The 21,649-nt window shown below is 54.2% G+C and overlaps 1 protein-coding gene across 1 annotated transcript in view; it reads right to left on the bottom strand.

Annotated features, from left to right (window-relative positions):
• CACNA1C (calcium voltage-gated channel subunit alpha1 C) overlaps nucleotides 1-21,649 on the bottom strand; it is a 431,475-nt gene that overhangs the window by 94,020 nt on the left and 315,806 nt on the right. The window contains 2 exon segments of the mRNA XM_021092981.1: nucleotides 4,326-4,352; nucleotides 9,381-9,471. Coding sequence (XP_020948640.1) covers nucleotides 4,326-4,352; nucleotides 9,381-9,471 — 118 coding nt within the window.

Raw genomic sequence — 21,649 nt, 5'->3', positions numbered from 1 at the left:
TAAGCAACCCAGAACATCCTCACGTTTAACTATTTTATACAGAAGTCACTTAAAAATGGGCTAGAGAGACTGGGGCAAATTTGGGTGTGTGAATTTTGCTCATGGGACAGCAGCAGTAAAGGTGACATCGGAGGCACATTTCACTGAAAACGGGCAACAGAGTCCCCGGCTTCAGACTCCAGGGCGGGGTGTCCAGATCCAAACCCCAACACTCATTTGACTAATCCCTTCCAGTTACCTACAATGTGCAGAATCTGTTCCATAACTTTTAATCCTATTCTGAGCCCCGAATGTCACAAAATTCCTCATGGTAACTAATTCCTCAAAGTAGAATCTGAGCTGGCCAAGGGAATGTCCAAATGTTGCCTTAATATTATAAGTCCATTAATTGGCCAAAGTCTCCCTCAAATCTATGTTCTAATACTTCATTTAAAAACTCTGTGACTTTGGAGTTCCCGTCATGGCTCAGTGGTTAACGAATCCGACTAGGAACCATGAGGTTGCCGGTTCGATCCCTGGCCTCCTCAGTGGGTTAGGGATCCAGCATTGCCATGACCTGTGGTGTAGGTCGCCAGCGCGGCTCGGATCCCGCGTTGCCATGGCTCTGGTGCAGGCTGGCAGCTGTAGCTCTGATTAGACCCCTAGCCTGGGAACCTCCACATGCCCTGGGTGCAGCCCTAGAAAAGACAAAAACAAAAACAAAAACAACCCAAAAAAACCCACAAAAACCTCTGTGACTTTGTAGTATTCAGTCTTACCAATGGAACAGGCCAGTTTGAAGTGCAAATTCTACTATTTGTCATTATTAAAGTGAGAAAATGATCAATACTTTGGGGTCTTTTTTGGCTACACCTATGGCACATGGAAGTTTCTGGGCCAGAGATCAAATCTGATCCTCAGGTGCCACCTACACCACAGCTGTGGCAATGGTGGATCCTTAACCCCCTGCACTGGGCTGGGATCCAGCCTGCACCGGGTTCCAACCAGAGACAGCTCCAGATTCTTTTTTTTTTTTTTTTTTGCTTTTGGCTACACTTCTGGTATATGGAGGTTCCCAGGCTAGGGGTACAGCTGCCAGCCTACGCCACAGCCATAGCAATGCCAGATCCGAGCTGTGTCTGAGACCTACATCGAAGTTCATGGCAATGCTGGATCCTTAACCCACTGAGTGAGGCCAGGAATCAAACCTGCAACCTCATGGGTCCTAGTTGGGTTCGTTTCCGCTGTGCCATGAATGGGAACGTCAACTCCAGATTCTTAGCCCACTGTGCCACAGCAGGAACTCCACTTTGTGGGTTTTTTTTTTTTAATTCAAATTTTAGATTCTTTTTTGGAGTAAAACAGGCTCTTCACTGTTTACAAGGTCACTTCTGAGTTGGGAAAATTCTCTCTTTAATTTTCCCTTGTTCCTGTGGTCCCTTGCCTTCTCCATTCCATCCCACCTGCTGAAATCAGAGTGTGGGGATGGTTTTCTTGTGTCTGTCATGGAAACCTTAGCAGCAGAGAATGCTCCAGGTGGACCTTGACAGTTTTGATGGCATTGTCAATCCACCACGAGCCTCTGTTATTCCCTAAACAGATACCTCCAGCAGGCTGTAGGGCTATATATGAGGCGGCTGCCATTGACCCTGTAGGGTTGCACTGCCTGGTATGGTAGCCACCAGCTGGTCCAAACTGAGATGCTCAGTACACAATGGATTTCAAAGACTTAGTACAAAAAAAATGAATGTAAAATATTTCATTACTTTAAAAAATATTAATATATGGAAATGATGTTTTAGACACATTGGGTAAAATAAAATGTATTAAGATTAATTTCACCTATTTCTTCTTACTTTTTTAATGTAGCTACTAGAATGTTTTTAAAAGAGCATGTGGGGAGTTCCTTGGTAGCCTAGCTCTTAAGGACTCATGGTGTCACTGCTATGGCTTGTGTCACTGCTGTGGCATGGGTTTGATCTCTGGCCTGGGAACTTCCACATGCTGTGGGCACAGCCGTGGAGCTCCCCTCCCACAACTCATGGCTGAACAGAAACAGGCTATGGACCCTCAGATAGAACCCCATCACTGGGCGGCCCGGGTCCTGCGTGTCGAACTTGGCTTGGCTGCATGAGCCCCTCTCGGCCTTGGTAACCCCAACCCTCTCTCAGCCTCAGTAACCCTAACCCTTTATCAGCCTTAGTAACCCCAACCCTAACCTTCTCAGCCTCAGTAAACCCAACCCTCACTCTCCGGAAATGGGTTCGATGAAAGTGCCGACCACCTAGTAATAGGTTTTGGGGGATAGACACAAAGACTTCTCCCCACACTTCTGCTGCTGGGGAGAAGCCCTTTCTGGGGGTCCATCTGTACAACCAAGTCTCAGAGGCGGGAACACAGCCCAGGGGACCCCGTGCCCCCTCTTTCTTCAAGAGCACAGCATATGTCCTAGAACACTGGATGCAAACATCCCCAGGGCCATGACCCTGGGGGGTCCATGCCAAGTACGAGATTTCTCTGCTGTCCCCTGAGCCCGTGCGTTCACTCATCCATTTGCTCATCTGCGATGCACTCATTTTCATGTCATGAGAATGATGTTTTGGAAACATTTTCCAACATAATTTTTTATCCCTCTGCTCTCTCCCTGTGGGGCTTTGGAACTGCGAGAAACACAAAGCGCTTGCTTCGCTTTGGCTGTAAAACAGAAATTTCGTCTGTGTCAAGCCTGTTGTCTTCCCGGGGCTGCACAGTCCCTCTGTCCCTTCATTTACGTGACGAGTATTTATTGTATTTATTTAGTCCCCACTAGGTACCGGCCGCTTCTCCAGATGCCAGAAGGGAAGCAGTGAGATCCCAGCATCACTGGGAGAGAAAGGATTATCCATATTTCTCGAGCTCTGTCCTGAAATGAGCTAGGCCTCGGGGAGTTGACTCTAGATTTTTTATATAAAGTAAGTCTCAGCTTGAAAGGAAGAGGAAGAGGAGGAAGCCTGCATTTTCCTGGCCCAGCGGAGCACGGGAGCAGAAGGTCGGACACCAGCATCCTCATTAAATTCTCCAGCCGGGCTCCGAGCTTTAGAAACACCTGAATAATCATGGGGAGGCCAGGACACGGGAATGGAGGGTGCCTCTCCTGGGCATAGCATGGGGTCCGCAGGCCCCTTGGGGACGCCAGTCTTTGGCCTAGAGCTCTACCAGGCTGGGCAGACAGGGACAGGGGGCTGGCAGGTAGGTGAGCTCCCGATTCCCGCAGCCTGTCCTTGGAGGGTCTGGGGGTATCCGTGCACTCAAGGAGTCAACACAGCTGGGGGCCAGAGATCAGAGGTAATGACTTCAAGGTCAGAGGCCGAGGGAGGGGCCCAGGGACTCCGCTGGTGGAGGTCCCCTCAGCAGCCCTCATTCAGAGGGACAAGCAGGGGACTCGGGGCTCCGAGCCCTGTGTCCTTCCTGGGGAGAGGAATGACGAGAGGATGGATGTGAGCTTAAGGGGCTGTTTAAAATGCATCCTTGGGCTACTTTGCTCTGCTGGACTAAAATGGAACGTTATTTATGCTCTTGCTACACAGCAGGTGAGGCTGGGGAAGCAAGATTAGATCAATTATGAAACATAAACAACCAATATTTTTGGCACGAACAAGCTTTGTGGGAGTAAATTCCCATCCCACCCCTCAAATCTGTCCATTCCACACATGGGGGCAGCCTGCCGCCAGTCGGGCCCTCAGCGGGCTCCCTGCAAACACACCCTGGAGGCTTGCACAGCCTACTGGGGACACGGGACTGCATGGCAAGGTGGCAGAGGTCTGAGCAAACCGCTACAGGAATGGAAGGGAGTTTGCAGATGGTGTCAAGACACGGTAACACCTGAGGTCTTAACAGAAGCCTGGGTTCTCCGGGGGAGGCACAAGGACATGGCACTGCAGGTAGAGAAAGGGCTCCAGGCAAAAGCCTCAATGGGGACCTTCGGGAACTGTGGGAAGTTCCACGTGGTGGGAACAGCAGGTGTGTGGGCGGAGGGGCTAGAAGGGCCAGTGGGGCGAGGAGGAGTCCCGGGGAAGGTTCCGAGGCAGTGTGCCATCATCTCACTGTGTTCCACAAATGTATCAGTAGGCACCCAGCACCCAGCGTGCTACTCAACTAGCATCTTACTCATCTCACACCCAATTCTGACAGTCGAAGGAAAGTCACCGAACCCCAAGCCCCAAGCCAACTCGCCTGCTCTGATCCATGAGCCTCCCTCTGACAGCCATGCAGAGTGGAAGCAGCCCCTCTGAAGAGCCCTGCTCGGCCCCCACCCGGTGGGTACCCACCACCCAGCAGGAGAGGAGGGCAGCATGCAGCTCACTCACCTGAACTTCGATTTGGAGATCCGGTGGCTGAAAAGGAAAGGGGAGATGTTACCACATGACACGTTTCCCTGTTTCCCAGCCGCTCCTGGGTGACCCCGTGGGTGCCAGAAGTCTGTGTGGCCTGAACAGAGCAGCTGAGGAGACAGAACCCCCGGTATGTTTCTGTGTTCGAAGGGAGAGACTGAGGGCTGACACAACCAGCCGCCTACAGATCCAACACCTTCTAAGTGGAGATGTGGTCCCCGGAGGAGGTGCCGTGGTCTCAGCTGGGCAGCATGTTGGGGGCTGCACCCAGAGAACAGCTAGAGGATGGGGGGGCCCCTCCTGTAGATGGGGCCTCACCAGCTGGACACCACAGGCGGGACACGCAGGCAGGCACCCAGCACTGTCTGAACAGGGGCCCAGTCCCACCACGGCCTGGCTAGGGGCTGAACCTGGGCCTGAAGAAACAGCCCGGGGCTGGGCACACATGCGAGGCTGACTGTGGTGGGAGACCCTGAGCACCTGGTCCTTGTGGGCAGAAGCCCCAGGAAGCTGTGCTGGAGGCTGACACGAGGGTCATCACGGGATGGGGGTGGGGGGCACTGGAAGGCGGACCCTTCAAGGAGGCCCCGAGGCCGGATGGAGGCGGGCTGGTGGGGCACATATGCAGGAACTTGACACGGGCTGATTGAAAGCCATGTGTCGGGAAGGCCCTGGTGCCCGGGGAGTGGGCAGTGGTGGGACCTCAGGTGGGGTGACAGCTCAGATGGGCAGGCAGAGATGAGGATAGGGCCTTGGAGTGCCAAGCTGAGATGAGGACAGGGATGGGGACAGCCTGTCCTAGCTTAGCACAGAGCGAGCTCTGCTGCAAGCAAGAAAACAACCCCTCTTGTTATTTTTCATTAAAAAAAATGAAACCAGAAGATGTGACAGGTGGCAGAGTCATCGTGCCTGAGATAATTATATCTCTGGGGCACTGATAACCAGAGCCAAGAGCCTCTGCTGCTCTGAACCATCAGCTAACAACCTTTCCCACCTGAAACTGCCTGCAGGGCTTAATCCCGTGCCCGCCCAGGGTGGGGAGGCACGCCGGGCATTTTACTGGGAGCCATGGTTTAATGTGGGAACCAATGCCTTCCAGCTGCTCTTGGGTGGTAGGGAGCAGGGTGCCGGCTCCCTAGCTGGGCCAGGCTCACTGGGCAGCTGACCCCTCGCTACAGGACGTGAGCCAGAGTGGGTGGCCATGTCCTTTAGCCTGTGGCTCTACCCCAGGGCCTGGACCCCATCTTCTCTCGCCGATTCCCAATGGTCTTCAACGCAGACTCCATGCTGTCACTGTGAGGTTCCTTCTCAGGCCAATGGTCATACGCAAAAGTGGGTTCTTAGAAAGTCCTATATGGGGGAACCGAGGTCTGAGTGCCCACCCCCAAGGAAGGGACTCGGACAAGGGTGTGGGGTCCAAGGCTCCTGTTTGAAATGTGGTCCCAGGGAAGCATGGCCACCGGCTACAGGTCCTTCCTGGACGTTCTAGAACATTCTGAAGAGGAAATGGAGCGGATATTCTTGACCCCACAATTCCACTTCCTGATCCCACAATTCCACTTCCTGGATGCCACACTGAAGCCTCTTTGCAGCACTGGATGACTCAGCACCAGGTAAGAAGTGGTCCTGCCTGAGGGCATGAGTCCAGAGGCTAAGCAGAGCACAGCACCCGAGCTGCGGCCTCACGCTCCTGGTGTAGGAGGTCAGCCCCTTCCAGGAACCAGAGGGACCCGGTCTGCACAGCCTTCGCCTCCTGGGTGGTGACCACAGGCTCAGGGTCTGGAGAGCTGGTTGTCCCGCTGTGGGTTCACGGGCAGTGTCCGCACCCCCCTCACCCTGCACTTCTGATGCGCCGAAGCCACTCCTGCTCTGAAACCCCCCAGATTCCATTGAGTCCTCGGAAAGTGAGGGCCCTGTGGCTCCAGACCACGCTGGGGACACACCATGCTTCCCCCATCACCACCCTCTGCGGTATGATTCCCAGCCAGTGTCTCACGTGGATTCTTGAAGCACAGGCAGTGGAGAGAGCGGGACACTGGAGCACGAGTCCATGAGCACCAGGTTGGACCTGACATTGGAGGCCTCTCCTGCCTCAGCCTCCGAGACAAACCCTTCAGGAAACCGTGATTGTCTCTGCTGAAAGCAACGTTTCAAACGAGACACACTCCAAACTCTCTTTGCTTCTCTCACTTACTCAATGTGCATCCGTCGTTATCAGATGAATATCTGAACTTCTTGGGAGCTCTTTCTGTTTTTAGCCTTTCTCCTTCTTAGAGTAACAAGCACTATACCTTTGCTACCTGCTGTGTGAAAATCGTTCCAATTTGCCCCAAACAACAGCGAGACGGCACTGAGGTCGCCACCCAGGCGGACACACGTTTGCATCAACCTCCTTGCCTCCTCGCACGACTGGTGCCACCAAATCCTGGACCTCGTCGTCCAGAGCATCGGCTCAACTGCCAGGGGATGGACTGCTTGCTCCCCATCTCTGGCCAGTCTGCTTCCCAGTTTCCTTCCGGCTCTTTCATGGAACCTGATCTGCCCTCACTACCCTCCCATCACCTCACCCTCGGGCCACAGCTGCCAGCCCCTCATGGTGCCCACATCGCCCATGGCACAGTCGCCTGCTCTCCCTCATCCCCCTATGGCCTCTGAATCCACTGCTGCCTCTGCTTGGAACAGCTTCCTTCCCCCGCCCGCCCTTCAGTTCTCAGCTCAAATTTTAATTCTTCCAAGAAGCCTTTCCTGACCTGCAGGTCTCACCGGGCCTCTCCCTCCGTTATTAGCCCTCCGTTATAGCTGCTTCTTCCAAAGGCTTATCCCGTCTTGTTCAGTGTCACTTTCACACCAGATGGTGAGCTCTGAGGAGACAGAGATGGTGTCAACCTGCTCTCTGCTCCGTGTCCCCATGGTCCGGCACCAAGCTGGTGTACTGCTGAACGAAGGTACAAGTAAGAGCCTGGGCTTGAAGTTCCTCTTCTGGTGGCTTTGGGCCCGTGCTGTCTGTTCCCCTGGCACCTCTCCATCTGTTACGTGTTCTTTTTCTTCTGTGTGTGGGTTTCCCAACCATCAGCCCTGGTGCTACGTAACTGCGTTCATTGTTGCTACGCTGGTGCCTCCGAAGCGTGGCTCTCTCCCTACTCAGAGCAGAGCCCCGGCCTCCACATCGTGCAGCCCTGCCTGTGATTCAGCATCCATATCATTTCTTTCTTCAGACTCGATGGTTCCTTCCTCTGGTCACCTTCCCTGCCCGCCTGCCCCCTCCCAAGCAAAACATCGCTTGGCAGTGCCTTTCTGTCTGCCTCGCACCCTTGGGAAACACGGTCAGCCTGGCCTTCTCCTGACATGCAAATCCTCGTGGGGACCTCACCCCACTGCACAGGCCATTCACTCTCGGCTTCAGAAACGCTAGCTTTGCCCTGCCCGTCACACCCAGCCCCGGCCCCCAGCCGGCTGGCAGGCTGCTTCTCCCACCAGGAATGCTGGCAGTCTTCTCCCATCATTGGGGCTGAGGGGTGGGGAAGACCACATTTTAGGAAGGACATACCATAACCCTGGTGCTGTAATGAGGATTTTATCTGCACAGAGGAGGTGCGTAAATGCGGATATTTAGGGGACCCTAGAGCTGCGGGAGCTGGCAGAGCATGTCCTCGAGGAAGTGCTGGAGACCTTGGCGATGCCAGCCCCCTTCGGTCCCTTCTGGGGACAAGTTTGCCCTCCTTCTGGCAGAGCCTGGCCCTCCCGATACGCCCTCTCCAGCATGCAGTCCCTCTCGGTCTGCCACTGGGGCCTAAAGCCAGAGGGCAGGTCCTTATCACCATCCCTCTGACCCTCCTTGGGTCGGGACAACAGAAAGGCCTTTGGGGGCCTGCCACCTGCCTTCCGGAGTGTGGCATCTGGGGCCCACGACCAGAGTCTCGTTTGTATGGTTCCAAAAGGAGGGAAGAAGGGAAAGGCTTGGCCTGCTGCTCAGAAACATAATTAGCCCCGTATTTTAACAACATTCTGACAGTAATTGCTTCCTAACCATGCAGACTCCCCGGTGCCACTGTCAGGGTGAGCGATGGCGAGGCCCGTGGGCCCTGGAACTGTCGCTCTGCTTCCCCTCCTTGGCTCGGAGGCTGGCTGGCTCAGGGCAGACTCCCCACAGTGTGACCCTCCCAAAGGGCCGGGTGTGCCCAGACGTGGAAGCCCTTCGGGGGGAAGCTGAGCCCAGATCATGGTCCACACGCGAGAGATTCAGGCGCTCAGCCCACTCGGGGCCGGTCCTCCTCAGCGCCTCCTGGTCACCACGCCTCTCTCACACCTGCCGGGTGCCCACAGGGGAGCCCGTGGGATGCAAGGAGGCCTCCCGCACAAGGTCAGCGTGACCCCTGGCGGGTCGGGACTCCACTCTGTGGACTCTGCCTTTGGAGACACTGGGAATGAAACCAGCAGTTTGCTTATTTGCAGTTAAACCATTTGCCCCTCATTTCTCTGTGGGGGGGCACCCCCCAGGGATGTTTCTAAAACTGAGCTAAGATGGTAATTGTTCCACTGCCATCAGCACTAGCCAGGCTAGGGCTTGTGATGGCAGAGGGGCCGCTGTCTGGGCTGGCATGGGTCAACCTGCCTCAGCTCAGGCTACCATTCAGGCCCTGTGCTTGCCTTCCCTGGATGGCACACTCAGAGCTGCAGGTAAGACCCATGTGTTTCCGTATTTTCCTGCCTGTTTGCTTTCCTTCCAGGTCTTATGGATCAGAAATGAAAGGGTGTTGAGTGGGATCCGGGAGCCTGAAAACGCCGCAGTCTCTGGTGAAAGGGGGTGAGGGGCTGGGAAGAAACAGACTTCAAAGCCCCCTAGCCCCAAACACACTATTTCTCTGATGGGATGGAAACGGGCTCAAAATGCAAAAGTCAGACCCCCAGGAAGTGCAGGATTTGGGAGCAGCCTCCAGCTAGGACTCATCCTCAGCCAAGGGGCCACCCTCCCCCTGGGCTTCACCCCACAAGCCCCCCCACCCCACCCCACCCCAGCCCCGCCGTACTCACGCCAGCCTGGCCCCGCAGCTTTCTCCCTCGATGTCACCTCCAGCCACGTTTTCCGTGTTGACAGACTCGGTCTCACTGGTGGGCATGCTCACTGCAGGGTGGAGTCAAGGTCGCAGAGCAAGGTGCAGAGGGGGAGGGGAGAGAGGCATTAGTGCACGACTGGGAGGGGGCGGGTGGGGGAGGGGGTGCTGCCGCAGGCAGGGAGGCCCTGGTCACCCCCGAGGGTGTGATGTCCTTGACCCACACACTGGTTGCTCTTCTGCTGCCAAGGACACTGTAAGGGGGACGGGGCAGGAGGCCCCTAAGACCCCGAGTCCTCCTCTACCTCAACTCCACGCCCTTGGGAAACTGACACAGGCTTGCCCACAGTGTACCCTCCTCGCCATAAAGAAGAGCTTTTTCTTTTTCTGATTTCTTTCCACCCATCAATTCTAAGGGGCCTCATCCCCACACTTAGGGTGCAGCCTGTCTGTAGAAAGGGCGCCTTTGCCAAGGCCTACTAGATGGATCTGGAGGCATGTCTGTCCCTCGTCCCTCATCCTGCAGGCTGGGCCCTGTGTCGATTCTATCAGGCACTAGGACCAAGCCTGAAATACGGCTTGAAGGGAATGGCCGTTTCCAGCATCACGTACTGGGACTCAAGCTAGTGCTGTAGACATGGGACTGGGGGCCCGAGTGAATCCACCAAATTAAGAGGAAATGTAGCCCAAAGGTGGGCGTCGAGTGTAACCCCTCCTCTTGCACGCCTGGACGGTCCCATCTCAACAGGCAGACCCGGGACATAAAGCACCTGGTTCCCCTGTGACCAACCCGCCCAGTCCTGCCCCAGGCCCTCCCGAGGCAGCAGGGGTTGGATTTCCAGGGCAGCAGGAGCTTTTGAGCCTGAATCCAGTTTGGTGGCTTAGCAGAAGCCATTTCTTTTATTAGTTTTTATTTCCAATAAAAGTTTAACTCAAAGGAATTTTTGCTTTCCTTTTTGCCATCTGTTACCCTTTAATACGACGCAACAGTGAACTCCTCATTTTCCCAGCCCTGATTCCTAGAATGGCCACTACTCCCCCTGTCCTGGCTCAGCCCTGCTGCGGAACCTGCTGTTAGTGAGGGTGTGGCATACGGCTATGTGGCACCTGCGACATGTTCCCCCCTCCACACCCCGCCCCCAGCTGGTACAGCCCAGGAATAGACTTCTCCTGGCTGGACAGACAATGCTGTGTGGATAAAGTCACTGGACATGAGGTTTTCCTGGCTTCTTTTCTTTTGGACGAAGTCAAGATGGGCAGGTGAGAGAGACATTTGAGAATGTGGAAGACGCAGCTGGAAAGCCCACAACTCCCCATGCTTCTGACTGTCCACCCTTTTCCATCAAGTTGGGTGAAAACCAAGCCAGGTGTCATTTCAAGGAAGTTTGGGGCCAGGTGGGACTCTGGATGCCACCCAGCCCCAACTGGTTCCTTTCTCATCACAGGACAGGGACATGGGGTCCAGGGAACAGTCAGATGCCCCGGTCACATGTGATTTGGTGCTTGGCACCTGCCCTGTGTTCACTTGACTGCCCCCGGGCCACACCCTCACTGAGATGGGATTCATACAGCCGAGTCAGGCTCGGGGCAACACAGGTACGGCAGGCAGCCAAATGGAGCAGCTGGATCTTACAGCGTTTACACTCTGTTTGTGGCCCAAGGTCTGAGGGAACCGCTGGGTGAGACCGGACCTTGGGGTGGTTCTGGGGCTGGGAGCCAGGATTGGTCTGCACTGAGGAAGGCCTAAGACCCAAGAGCCCCAGTCCTCCCATCTTCAGCCATCTCTGACCTTGAACTCCTCAGGCATCACTGTCGACAGGGCTGGCATCTGCTTTCGTGACACGCTTGCCCAGGGAACCCACTCTGTGCTGCTGGGGGGCTGTGATGGCAGCAGGGCTTGGCCTGGGGGGAGCCAGGTCAGGAGTGGGCAGGCCAGGGTACCCAGAGGAACCACACTGCTTTCTAAGTCGAGGCGCTTACCCTAAGCCCCAACAGGGGACAGTGCTATGGCTTAATATGTTTGAAGGGACGATGAGCTGGTGGCTTCGTGTGGGACAGGTTTCTCTCTCTCTCTCTCACACACACACCCCTCTGTCTTGCCCAGTGGACACCAGCACACACTCACACCCATGGGCACAGGGGACATCACCATGGGTTTATATGGGTGATGAAACCAGGCAAACTCCCCTCCTTCTTAACAAGCCAGGCTGCTGGGCACCTCCTGCCACAGACAAGATGTCAGTGTCAAAACCCAGGAATAAGACAAGGATGGAGAGGATGTAGACAGCCAGAGAGAGTGTAGACAGCCACGGGCAGAGAAAGAAACGGGGCTCGGCATTCATGTGGGAGGTCCTGCTCACCTCCAAAAACAAACTAAAGAAATTATACAAATCGATGAACCAAAACACAGCAATATAGGACCCAAACCCCAAATCACATGAATTAAGGATACAAAGCAAACAATGGGTCCTGGGAAGAAGGAATTACTCCGGCAGAAGTGGCAGTCTACACTGGCAGGTGGGTAGTGGCTCTAAGGAGAGGGGTTCCCAGGAGGGGCCCCCCAGCATTCCTGCTTGTTAGCAGGAATCCCAAAGACTATTTGTGAGAAGAGAGGGTCAGGCTTGTTTTTAACCTGTGTGAAGGGCCATTCTCCAAACACACTTATTGGTCAAATAGAAGCTTGAAACAACACAGATGGACTTGAAGGCATTATGCTCAGTGAAGTAAGTCAGACAGAGAAAGACAGGGAGTTCCTGTTGTGGCTCAGTGGTAACGAACCCAACTAGTATCCATGAGGACACGGGTTCGATCCCTGGCCTTGCTCAGTGGGTTAAGGATTCGGTGTGGCCCTGAGTTGTCGTGTAGGTTGCAGACCCGGCTCGGACCCTGAGTTGCTGTGGCTGTGGTGTAGGCCGGCAGCTACACCCCCGATTTAATTCCTAGGCTGGGAACTTCCATGCCCCACAGGTGCAGCACCCCTCAAAAAGACAAAGACAAACAAAAAAAGAGAAAATATAACATAAATACTCTATGTTAACACTTAAATGTGGAATCTCAAAAGTAAAAGAAACTAGTGAATATAACAAAAAAGAAAAACTCACTGATATAGAAAACAAACTTGTGGTTACAGTGGGAAGAGGGAAGGGGGAGGGGCAAAATAGGGGTAGGAGATTAAAAAATACAAACTACTATGTATAAAATAAATAAGCTACAAAGATATATTGTATAGCGCAAGAAAATAGCACTAACATTTTATAATAACTTTAAATGGAATATAATCTATAAAAAGATTGAATCACTACATTGTGTACCTCAAGTTAATGTAATATTGTAAATAAACTATACTAAAAAAAGGAAAATAGTTGAAAATAACGGTTCACACACCTATTTCCCCCCCGCCCCCCCCCAAAAAAAACCAACACAAAGCTTGGAATAAACAGAAATTTTACAACCAGTAGCATTATTTTTTCACTTCTCAAAACTCCCATACGAAAAAAGCACTGAGAGAGGAGCTGGAATGGATGACTCAGTTCATTTTCCCTTCCAGGAAAAGACAGGTGTCAGTTTAGGGTGACAAGGTCACTCAAGTGAGCACTCAGAGGTCTTCTACTTGGAGGTGGGAGGGGTAAGGGGCTGCCAGCCTCTGAGCGCACCTGCGTCCCTGGGCTGGGGCTCTGCTGTGTCCTGCTGGGGCAGGATGGCCAGCCTCTCCTGAGGTTTGCTGAGAGAAGGGCCCAGAGCTGAGGTGGGGGCCTCGAGAGCCGGGCAGAGACCTCACCCCCCTCCTCTTGGTGGAAGAGGCTGGGCCATCAGGGCCCTAATGCAGCCGAGGTGGGATGGTGGGGTTGGGAGCCCAAGGAACTTAAGGCATTTTTCACCGAACCTGAGCTTCTCCAGGGCCCGGCTCCCGGGTCAGCCCAACACTGGGATCCATCCCCCAGGCTCCTGTGAACTATTGGATGCGAGTGAAGAATGGGCTTGGCCATTTACTGGGCCAGATGTGCATTTTATCCTTTGTTTTGCATATGAGGGGTGTAATTAATATTCTTTCTCAGAGTTATGGTGAACAAGCGAAAGGATTCCTAATTTCCTGCCGCACCGACCTAACCTGGAGCCCCAAACTCCATCCCAAATGTTACGGCCGCCTGCGTCCCCTCAAAACCCATAGCTTGAAATCCTGGAGATCCAGAGTGTGGCTGAGTTTAGAGATGGGGTCTTTCAAGTGCATTAGAACGAGGTCACGAGGGTGCGCCTAATCCATGACGACTGGTGAGCTTTTCAGGAGAAAACATCAGGGCGCAGACACGCACAGGGGGAAGGCGGCTGTCTACATGCCAAGGAGAGGGGCTACAGCCGGCTTGCCCTCACAGCCTCAGAAGGAACCAGCCTGCTGATGCCTTGATCATGGGCTTCCCAGCTCCAGAGCCGAGAGAGGATGACTGTTTGTGCTGCCGGGTCTGGGGTACCTCGTCACCTCAGCTCTTGCTGACTTTGTTCCTGGGGCTCCCCAGAAACCTGCCCCCACTGTGCCTGGAATGTGCTGTTTCTACTCCAACCTCTGGGCTTTCTGGTGAGGCCCTGTCCACCTCCCCTTCGCATGTCCCAGGAGTCAGGGAACTTGGGCCCTCGGGCCAGCCCAGACAGCCACTTGTTCATCTGTTCATCTGTTACGGCAAAAATGAACTTCTGCTGGAGCAGGATCATGCGGCTGGCGTGTGTTACTACTGCTGCCTTCCTGCTGCGAAAGGAGGCTCCCATGTGGCCTGAAAGCTGAAACTCTGCCAGCTGGACCTTCCGAGGATGAATGCTGCCTCATAAGCATTGACATCTCACTCATTCCATGGGGGGGGCGGGGCTCCAGGACACTGCCACCAAGACCCCTCTTCTGAGCCCCCAGAACACTGGGACCTGAGCATCTTTAATAGCAACCTGGATTGGAGCTACGGTTCCCCCCACCCCCCCGCCGCAGCTGCCTGCCTCTGGGTACGTGAGTTAATCTTTCTGAGCCCAGGTTTCCTCATCTGCAAAAAAGACAATGGTACTATGTATCCAAGGGCTTCTGAGAAGGACTAAATGAGACAACATTTGTAGGGTAACTTTGGAACTTTTTTTTTTTTAAAATCTTTTTAGGGTCACACTCACGGCATATGGAGATTCCCAGGCTAGGGGTCAAATCAGAGCTACAGCTGCTGGCCTATACCACAGCTCACTGCAATGCCAGGTCCTTAACCCACTGAGCAAGGCCAAGGATTGAATCTGCATCCTCTTGGATGCTAGTCAGATTCATTTCCCCTGGGCCATGATGGGACCTCCTATAGGGTAACTTTGTAAAATTCAAAGTGCCACGAGTTGCTAATACCACCAACTCATTGTAATCTGTTTTTCTTCTAGTTTGCTGCTATTTCACAAGCATTAACTTTGTCCCCCTCCACCTCTCCCCACCCCTGACTAAATTAGATCAGTCTCAAGACCAGAGACATGGTGTTAGAATCCTCTGGGGTCCTTTTCAGGTCCACGGTTCTGGCTGTGGAACCACAGTAAGGAAGATTGGCATCTCCATGGGGTTTCAGGGCTGCTTCCACGTGCTGGGCATCTTCTGCATTTGTCCTTCAGATGCTCCTCCGAGCCTCTGGAACCCCGGGGGCTGACCTTTGCAAACTGCATCAAGAAGCTTTCCCCCGCAGGGTGTCCCACTGGCTGGTCTGCGGAGGCACCAGCAGGGCAGCACCATCAAAGCCTGTTTGGGGCTGTGGGGCTGTGGCCCCTTGCACCTGCTCTGCATGAGCTTCTCCTTTTTTTTTTTTTTTAGGGCCGCACCCACGGCATATGGAGGTTCCCAGGCTAGGGGTCTAATTGGAGCTGTAGCCGCCAGCCTACGCCAGGGCCACGGCAATGTGTAATCCAAGCCGTGTCTGTAGCCTACACCACAGCTCACGGAAATGGGATCCTTAAATCACTGAGTGAGGCCAGGGACCGAACCCGAAACCTCATGGTTCCTAGAAGGATTTGTTTCCGCTGCGCCACGATGGGAACTCCTAGAGCTTCTCCATAAATCTTCCAGTTCTCCCGTCTGCTTGGCATCCCCGAAGCTGGTTAGTGGTCCCAGGTGAGGGCCGGTAGAGCAGAGAACAGCTGGCCTCAAGTCCAGCGCATTCCCAGCTCCATCAGGAAACCTCTGGAATAGCTTTGCTCAAATAACCAGTTCAGTCTGAGGGCCTGGGAAGTCGGTGGCGGGGTGGTGGGGGTGGGGGATACATCCCAACTGCTTTAGCCCCAGGGGGCAGAACAGGATGGGACAGTCTGGGTGTGGTTACTGCCCCAGGACACTCCCCTGGGAGGAACTGTGTCACATCTCAGCCGGCTTCACCTGCTGAAAACAGAACTTGGAAGACCCAGCCGCTCACAGTCTGAGGCCGATGGAGCAGGAGCTCCCTTTACACATCTTTGCCCGGCCAGGGTCTCAGTGAAGCTCCTGGTGCTGTGGGTCTAGAAAATGCCAACCCTAGTCCCAGCCTTGCCTCAGAATTGCTCTAAGACACTGCAGATCACATGATGGATCAGAGCCTCATTTTCTTCGTCTCTTATGTGACTAGAGTGAGCTAGCTGGTGAGTGGAAGGCCTCTTCCAAGGGAAAGAGAGAGGCGGTGGAAAAGGAAAAGCAGGCTGTAGACAAAAAGAGGAAAGAGCTGTTGAGAGAGAGAGGGAGCGGGTGCTGGCCTCGGTGGCTGATTGGGGCGGGAAGGTCACGCAGTCCCCAGAGCCGCCTCAGCTGCATTCTGCTTACCCGGCCCGGCAGGGCTGCCTCCACAGAAGCAATTAAAATCTGGTTGATTTTAAACCATTGGAAAGTAAATATAAAACAGGATTAAATATTAAGAAGCCAAACAAAGGGACCTTATTAAAAAGGCACAATATGAGCTCGACGTGCCATCGCAATAATTATTATTACCGCTATAAAGCGAAGGAGGCAGAATGCCCGTCCTTGGTCTGCAGCCACAGTCTGAGGAAGGAAACCAGGTCGCTGTGCTCCCAGCAGGCCATAAACACCCAGCGCTCCCAAGCAGAAAATCTCTCTCCGCAACGACGGCGCCGTCGAGTCGGGCCGCCTCAGTTATGATGGGGCTGATGGGGCGGAGGTGCAGCTGCCCCAGACCAAGGTCTGCCCTGGGGCCCCCCTCCTTTCCCACCCTGCCCCACCTTCCTCAGGCTCCTGGGACCATGGGGAAACAGGTGTCTGGCCCCACAGGAGGGGCTGGACGTTCCCCCCACCCCCAGGAAACAGCTCTCTGCAATCACTGGAGTGAGACGGGGTCTCCTAGACACGGGTGAGCCTTCCTGTGCGACTTTCCTCTGGAAACGAGATTGATTTAGGTACGAAGCTACTCTTAGGTTGGAGACGACATCATTCTAGATCCCAAGGCCAGGGTTAGCAGAGGGTCACCACGTGGCGTGACATGAGAGGGAGAGAGACGGACTGTCCCCAACCCCGCTCCAACCCAGTCCAGTGATGTCTACTGGTCATCCAGTCGTTCGGGGGCCCTGACCCCTCAGAGAACGAATACCCTTGGGATGAGTGGTATAATGTCATTTCTATCTGTGTGCTAATTGTAACCTTGGTTTTTCTGTCACTCATCACATTCCAGTTTCTCTTCTGCACACTTTGTCTATATTGGCTGATTCAAGCCTCAGAACAACCCTATGAGAGATTACACATCCCCATTACATGTTCCTATTTTACAGATCAGGAAACTGAGGCTTAGAGGATGAAGCCACTTGTTCAAAGTGAACCAAGCAGCTTGTAAGATCTGGGATTTGAACCCTGGCAGGTGCCATGCTAAGGCTACCCTCCTGTACATCTGATGGAGTCCTAAAGCCCTTTCCCAGTCAGGAGAGAGGAGGGTCCTATGGATGTGCTGGGTCACTGGGAGGAGAGGGGCATAAAGTGTGGGTGGGGGTTCTGGGAGGAGCCAAGAACTTTATAATCCTGCCCTGGGCCTCCCGCTGGCTCTTCTAGGAGACGCGGAGCAGATGGGTAGGAGCCTGGGCTCTGGACTCAGGTGGCTCGAGTTTGAATCCTGGCTCTGCCACTTTGGAGCCACATGACCTGAGGGGTGGTTTTACCTCCCTCCTCTATTCCTCACGAAGCCCACCTGTGCTGCTGGGCTATAAGGAGCAGGCCAGCCCTTCTTTTTACAGGGAAGAATGGTAAGGTCCAGAGAGGGTCAGTAACTTGCCCAGGGTCGCATAGCTAGCTAGTTGTGGAGGTATCCAGTCCCCTTTTTACCAGCTAGTGCTGCCTCCTCTCCTCACCTGCCCTTTCCTCAGGTCATGAGAGGCTAAAAGACCACCCTTGGTCATTCCAGCCAAGCACAGGCCCAGGGCTCTCTTCCCAAGTTCTGTGTGGGTGTGGCTCGCCCTGTGCCCCGTCTGTGCTGTTCACAGCAGTCTAAGAGCTCAGGATTCACCCTCACTTTCTTTCCTCTTGGGCTCCGCCTTCTCCCCATCTTCTGCTGCTCAAGAAACTTTTGGCCCAGGTCAGATTTCCCCCAAGGAGGCCTGACAGGGGCGCGCAGCGTGAGCCTGGTGGACATGGGTACCACTGAGGGGCCGTCTTGACAAGAGCAGTCCTGCTTCTCCAGGCCTCAGCCTCACCCCCTCTAGCACGCAAGCAAATTGCTGCCTTAAATTTCCAGGCTGCCTCCATTAACGGTGTTTATGGGAAGTGAGTCACTTTAGCTCTCAACCCCATGCTGCCTCTTCAGCCCCATAATTTCGTGCCTGAGTTTATAGGCAGCTGTCAGAATATCGACCAGCTTGTCCCCCTCTGCCCCGAGCCCTCTCCTTTAATTCATCTTCCAGCTCTGCCTGCTGGATGCTGCCCGTTGTCACATTACTCTGTCCCGGTAAGGACTCTATGTTAATGGCCCACGCCTTTGGTGGAGAAGTTCTCAGCAGGATCACAGGATGGCTCCAGAACCCTGCTCTGGCAAAGACTGGGAAGCTGTGCTCCACACCCCCTACCTCCCCCCCACCCCCACCCCCGCCCAATGGGTCAGACCCTCAGAGCCACATCCACAGGGGTGGCCTAAAGTCAAGTTCTGAGACAGTGAGGGCTGGGCCCATGGTCTGATGCCAGGAAGGTTTAATTTAGATGAGGTGGGCTAGGGGCCCGGTCACCACCTCCAGAGGCGGGAAAGTCTTTTCTCCCTGCCTGGAGTGGTCCTTCCAGGACCAGGCTCCAGGGAAGGAGGATGTGGGTGAAGATTCTGCCCCCAGAAGGCCTGCTGTCTGTAGAAAGCAGGAGGGGCTCACTGCCGGAAGCCGTCAAGCATTCTGCGGGGTCTGGGGGCAGATTCCTAAGGTTTCTTTCCTGGCTGTCTATGAGGGAAGGGCTCTGGGGCTCAGATCCCTCAGCACCACCCATGCCCTTCCTGTCATATCCTTACGGCTACCCAGCCTGTCTCCCCAGCTCCCTCTGTGATTCAGTCCTGCTCTGCCTGTCCATCTCCTCTTCCACATCCACTGCTCATCCTCTGGTCCAGTGCTCGCTGGACTCTACTCCCAGCCTCCAGGATGGCCACTTGGGTCAGCCTGGCTTGATACCTTCCTTGGAGGACCCACCTCGAGCAGGGCCTACAGGGACCCCAGCCCCCACAGGCCCCCTTCCCTGGAGTCCTGCCTTTGGAACCCCCGGGCCTGCTCCCTCCAGGGCACAGCTCGGGGCCTGGGTCCCATGGTACTTTTCCGTGTGGCACCAGCAGCCCAGAAGCATCCACCACCCAACCTCATTCTCCACCAGGGGGCGCCTGTAGACTACCTGCAGATGAGGAAGCTGCACCTGCAGGGAGCAGCATCTGCAAAACAGGGACTTTCTCTCCCTGGCTCAGCCCCTGTCACTCTAGAACACAGGACTCAAAGAAAGAGACAGGGCCAGCAGGGGCTCCCAGGAACACGATGCTCAAGGAGCAACAGGAAACTAGAGACCACTGGAGAACCCCTTACCAGTCGGGGAACTGAGGCCGAGAGGGAAGGCTTTGTGTGAGGCCACAGAGCTGTTATCAGAGCGGAGCCCAGGAGCCAGTCTCCTGACCTCCTGGCCAGGGTCCCCTCTCCCTGCCACTCCCCATCACCAGGTATGTGGGGGTCGCCTCTTTCCTGTGTGACAAAAGAGAAAGAGGGTGACTCTTATATACAGACAGGACTGGTGCGAGTCCTGGCTAAAGCTTCCATGGGTTTTCTGGTCTTGGGAAGATTATCTGAACCTCTTCTTTCTTGTCCAAAAAACTGAAGCCCATTCTGGAGGGTTAAGTGAGGATAGAAGGTAACACAGCTAGAGGAGGAGCTAGTGGGGGCCGCGCCCTGACGTTCAGTACTAATTCCCCATGTGGGGAACACCTGACACTGGGCGGATTTACTGGGGATAAAAAAGCCAAATGCAGGCCCAAGAGAAGGAGCTCGGGATCACTCACTTCATATCTAAGGGTCACCTGGGGTCTTGGCACTGGTGGGCCATGATATGTGTTTGCCGGGATCCCCAAGGGGGGCTGCAGTGACCAGGTCCCCTTAGGGCCATTAGCTCCTGATGTCATCACCACAGGTGCCGGTCCTTCATGAATATTCATGAAGCCCCTACTCTGTGCCTATAGTAACTGCCCCAGACAGAGTCCCTGCACTAGAAAAGCTTCGCAGCTTGTGAGGAGACAACCTCTGCATACCTTTAACTGTGATGAATCACACACACACACAAAAGATTTAAGCACAACCAGACAAGAGCTGCACCAACTCCCTTTTGTGCCTCTTTAATTTTCCTTTTCACCCTGAACCACAGCAAAGGCCTGGCAGAGACTGTTCTGTTCCCCCCACCTGCTCGAGGCCGTGCCGGGACCCCACCAGGGCCCCAGGGAGGCCCGCCCCGCCTAACTCTGGGTCCTTTGTTGGGTCAAGTGGGCCAGGACCCTTTAGGGATGGTCTGGCACTGCTACAAGATGTCTGTAGCTCATCTGGAAAGAATTTCTGCTTCTGTGACCCAGGGACACTAGTAGCAGATGAGAGGGGGCCTCACATCCAGTTTGGTTTTAAATAGATTTGGGGCTAAACATATTTTTTAATATGCAACAATTGGGTTAGTCTGATGACAAATGTCATCCCTGACCACTGCCAGAGAGGCACGTCGCTTCCATTAGAGGTAATGCTTCCTGGCCAGATAAAGGTATGGAAAATAATTTTTGGTCACTAACAATTGCCTTCAGTCCCACTGATCTGATTAGACTCAGCAATGGAAAAAGGAATTCACAAATTAGATGCTGTTCTCTATTTATTACCAAGATGGCCACTTTCCACTCCTTCCAGGAGATGCAGCGGAGTAAGTCTCAGCTTGGGCTAACATTTGGTCCAAAAACCTCTGTCCCCACCAGTGAACGAGATGAGCGCTACGCCGAAGCCCACGTGATGCGTGGGATCAGACCTCTACCCCTTGGAAGGGAGGTGACCTTTTCAAGCCTTAAATGCTTTCAGCTTTCCGGTCCTAAAGGAGCCGCTGGGAACTGACTCTGGGTTCTGTCTTAACCCTTTCCCACTGCCGTGCGGAGCTGGCAAGCCACCCTCACTGAGAGAGAAGTAAAGTAGGGATATTCCCACCCTTCTCTGAATTCGTTTGAAGAGGAACGGGGTGAAGAGGTAAGTTCATGGAGAACACATGGAGAAACAGTCCACTCTCTCCCGGACGTCAGAAAGGCACGGTGACAGACAACAGAGGATGAGAAATTAATTTGTGTGTCTGAGTCATCACACACCCTCTGCGGGACCAGACCTGGTCCTCTCTGATTTTAGCCTGGCAGTGACAAGGCAGGTCCAGGTCACCTGTTCCCAATGGCGGGATTCCAAAGACTTCCAGGCCAAGATCTCACTTTTCTCCCTTAATTTCACCCTCCTTTCCAAGCAATAGTCACTCACTGTCTGCCAGGCTCTGTGACAATGACGGGGACACAAACATCCCTTCTCTGACAGGTGCGCAACCCCGCAGTGGGGAAGGTGGATACATAGCTCCCAGGCATAAGTACTGCCATGCAGGCGTGGAATAGGTGTTCTGGGAGCAAAAGGAGGGCGGGAGGAGGGCTGGAGCAGGGGCGGCTCCCAAGGCAGGTGGCCCAGCTGGCTTTCCAGGCAGGGAGGCCAGAATGTATAGAGGTGCCAGGAGGGTTTTTGGAAGAACCAGCTGGCTTATGGGGTTCAGAGAATCCTGCAAATTCC

The sequence above is a fragment of the Sus scrofa genome, chromosome 5 (genome assembly GCF_000003025.6).
Source record: "Sus scrofa isolate TJ Tabasco breed Duroc chromosome 5, Sscrofa11.1, whole genome shotgun sequence".
NCBI lineage: Eukaryota > Metazoa > Chordata > Mammalia > Artiodactyla > Suidae > Sus > Sus scrofa.
Note: the sequence above shows the minus strand (reverse complement) of the source record. Positions and strands in the feature narration are given on the sequence as shown.